At 43.9% G+C, this 2,974-nt stretch overlaps 1 protein-coding gene across 1 annotated transcript; it reads right to left on the reverse strand.

Annotated features, from left to right (window-relative positions):
* Positions 1-726: 726 nt before the first annotated feature.
* Positions 727-2,971, reverse strand: LOC116863610 (disintegrin and metalloproteinase domain-containing protein 29-like; the record flags this gene model as incomplete). Its single annotated transcript, XM_032851017.1, has 1 exon — positions 727-2,971. A coding segment is annotated over one exon (2,088 nt), but the record flags the coding sequence as incomplete, so codon positions are not given.
* Positions 2,972-2,974: the final 3 nt, after the last annotated feature.

Consider the following 2,974-nt stretch of genomic DNA (forward strand, 5'->3'; position numbering starts at 1 on the left):
AGTCTCTCATGGTTCATCCCCCCCTCCAATTTTATCTTTATTAATTATACACTACAATCTAGAATAATAGTGCACTGAAAGTTATTTAGATACACATAGACTGGCATTTCACCCCAGAGTATTGCTCTGAAGAATGGCATTTGTGATTAACCATGAACCACCTACAGTCACCGTTTAGCTCCTTGAAATGCAAACTAAGAGGGAAGGGAGGGGTAAACTTTCCTAAGGCTCCAAATGGATGCCAGAATCATCAGTGGGCACTTCTGTCTACCTTTCTGGTTGATTTCATGGGACACAACGTTCAGGATCATGGTCACAGTCTCCTGCATTCAGAAACTTACTCTCCATGATAGAATAGCTTGCACTAGTTTGGATCACACCCCAGTCACCCTCCCCTACTGCCCAGAGGCACCCCAGTGTGAGATAGGCAGCAGGGTTGGGGAGAAGCCCTACATTACCCTGAACACACTTTGGGACTGGAAAAGGAGAGATTACCTAGAAAATGAGAAAACTTCAGTGTTCAAGAGCACTGTTTTGCAGAAACATCATGAATTTTTCCCCTGCAGGAGCTTGTAGCAACTTCCCTTAATTCTGCACCCAGGAATCTCAGCCCAAGTCCCAGCCCCTCATTCAGGTACTCAGGACAGTGTCTCAGGTTCATCTGAGGCCTTACAGGCTAAGAAAAATGAGATAAGACCACCATGCACTTTTAAAAGTTTACTTCAGAGTGCTGGTCAGCGACCTATCACAGACTTAGTGTGAGAATTGGGTGGTATATGTTAGTAAAACTGTGTCTACTGAAGACCCCTGGAAACGTGGATGTCAGCTTTGCCACCTCCTTTGGATGGATTGCCTATTGTTGTTCAGGGGTCGGGAGAATGACTTATGGATTGGCTTTATGAGCTATCTCTTCTGCAACTGTAATGGTCTTGATAGTTCTTACATTGGTGGCAATACCTATGAGGAGCAAAGCTATTAAAGCATAAATGCGACCAAAGACCACTCTCAGATATATCACCAATTCATGACTTTGTCTGATTGACCGCATTCTTCTTGGAGGGTTTCCACTGTCTATACTTCCCCCTGTACCTCGCAATTCACAGAATGGTGGATCCCAGCCTACATGGCAATGGCAGTTCCTGTTATTGTTGCAAATTCCCTTGTGATGGCATTTCTCAGGGAAACAGTCATAATTTATTTCACCTATAGTACCGTTGCAGGCAGAATTGTCACAGAACTTTCCATGACCACAGGGAGTACCAGGTCTCACATGACCAACATCAGTTGTTCCTGTGGAGCGATGTGTGTCCAATCCCCAACACCAGATACCTGAAATCTTAGACTGATGGAAACCCACATGTTCTTGCAACTGAGGGAGATGAGTGACATTGGTACACTGCAGCCTTCCACACTTGACATCTTGGTCCCCACAACGAATAAATTTTCTGGCTGCAAACTCTCTTTTACAGTGTCCAAATCGGTGACCTTTTTTATTAATTTGGTAGCAGGCACCTGGCCCTTCCACAGTGTTTGCACCAAAGATTTCTTTGCAGTGCATGGTACGGTCAGTGCAGTTTCCATGATAGCAGTAGCCTTCTTCAGTGCAGGGGGTTCCATCTTGCATGTAGAAATTATCAGGACACTCAGAAGATAACCCCTTGCAATACTCTGGAAGGTCACAGATATTTCGGATTGGTCTACAGAGCGTCCCAACAGCAGAGAAGGTGCAGTTTGTACAGCATAGTCCTTTATCACAAAGAAATGTAGTTTCAAGTTTGCAGTTGTTACCACAGCAAGGGTTGCTGGCGCACTGCTTGATGGAGCCACAGTCACACTGCTCCGTCTCTTCTACTATAGAGTTTCCACAGCGTATATGTGTCAGTCTTCTATTAAAGAATATCACCTCTTCATTGAATAGGCAATGCTTGTCAACACTCAGAATGTTTTGTAAGTGTGCAAAAGAACAGTTACTAAAGGAATCTGTCAACACAGGATATCTGTACATGATGCAGCTGGACCTCCTCTGGCAACTGCACTCAGAATTATCAAAATACAGACCAATGGATCTTGCACAGTATTGGGAAGTTATCACAGCTAATAATAAATAATGTCTTCCCAGGTGACCAACCATATGTAGGCATCGAGGGGAACATAAACCGAAGGCTGCAGGATCATTTTGATAGTCTTGTGGTCCTTCTTTAACCACAACAAAGGATGAACTAGGATTTATGATTCTGAACAAGTGAGTCTCATGATATCTGTGGTATGGACCAGATGGCAATCTATAATCATTCATGTTGACTGGATCTCTTACATCAAATATTAGGACTGCAATAAGATGGAACTTTATATCAAGACCTTTATATATTGAGTCCATTAAACTAACCATATCTATCAGAAACTTTGTACATGTTGTTATATTATTATATAAACGATATACTGAATTGGAACTTTGAGCAAATCCTTTGATCATGGATTTATGGGAGGAAAAGATCCTGTTACTGACTCTGGAGCCTGGAATAGCAATTTCTTGAGGGAACAAGGTGTCCATATCCTGCTTGTATCCCAGTTTATAGGTAGGTCCTGTCGCATTTGTGTCTGCCACTATCTGAGAAACAATGTGCTCAAACCTTTGGGAATTGCTGAGTGGTCTGATTTCATAGGCAAGGTCATCCAACTTCATGATACCTTCAAGACCCCCATAGCATGTGGCCACGGTGACCATGGAAAGAGGAATCTCCTCCAGGTAGCCGACGTAGTAACAGTCTGGAGGGATGAAGGGGTAGTCCATCTGCAAGGCTCCTTGGTCATCCTGAGTCATCATCAGCAGATGTCTGGACCAAAACAGTTTCTTGCGCCGCATGTGAATAACATGCCTCTTGCCCCCAAAATGCAGACTGTAGGACATCCAGCCTGGCATCCGAACACCTTTGCCATGGTGCAGCTCCTTCCTGGGAATGACCACCTCAGAGGA

Source organism: Lontra canadensis, unplaced genomic scaffold, assembly GCF_010015895.1.
Source record: "Lontra canadensis isolate GAN:19392208 unplaced genomic scaffold, GSC_riverotter_1.0 scaffold1831, whole genome shotgun sequence".
NCBI classification, from domain to species: domain Eukaryota; kingdom Metazoa; phylum Chordata; class Mammalia; order Carnivora; family Mustelidae; genus Lontra; species Lontra canadensis.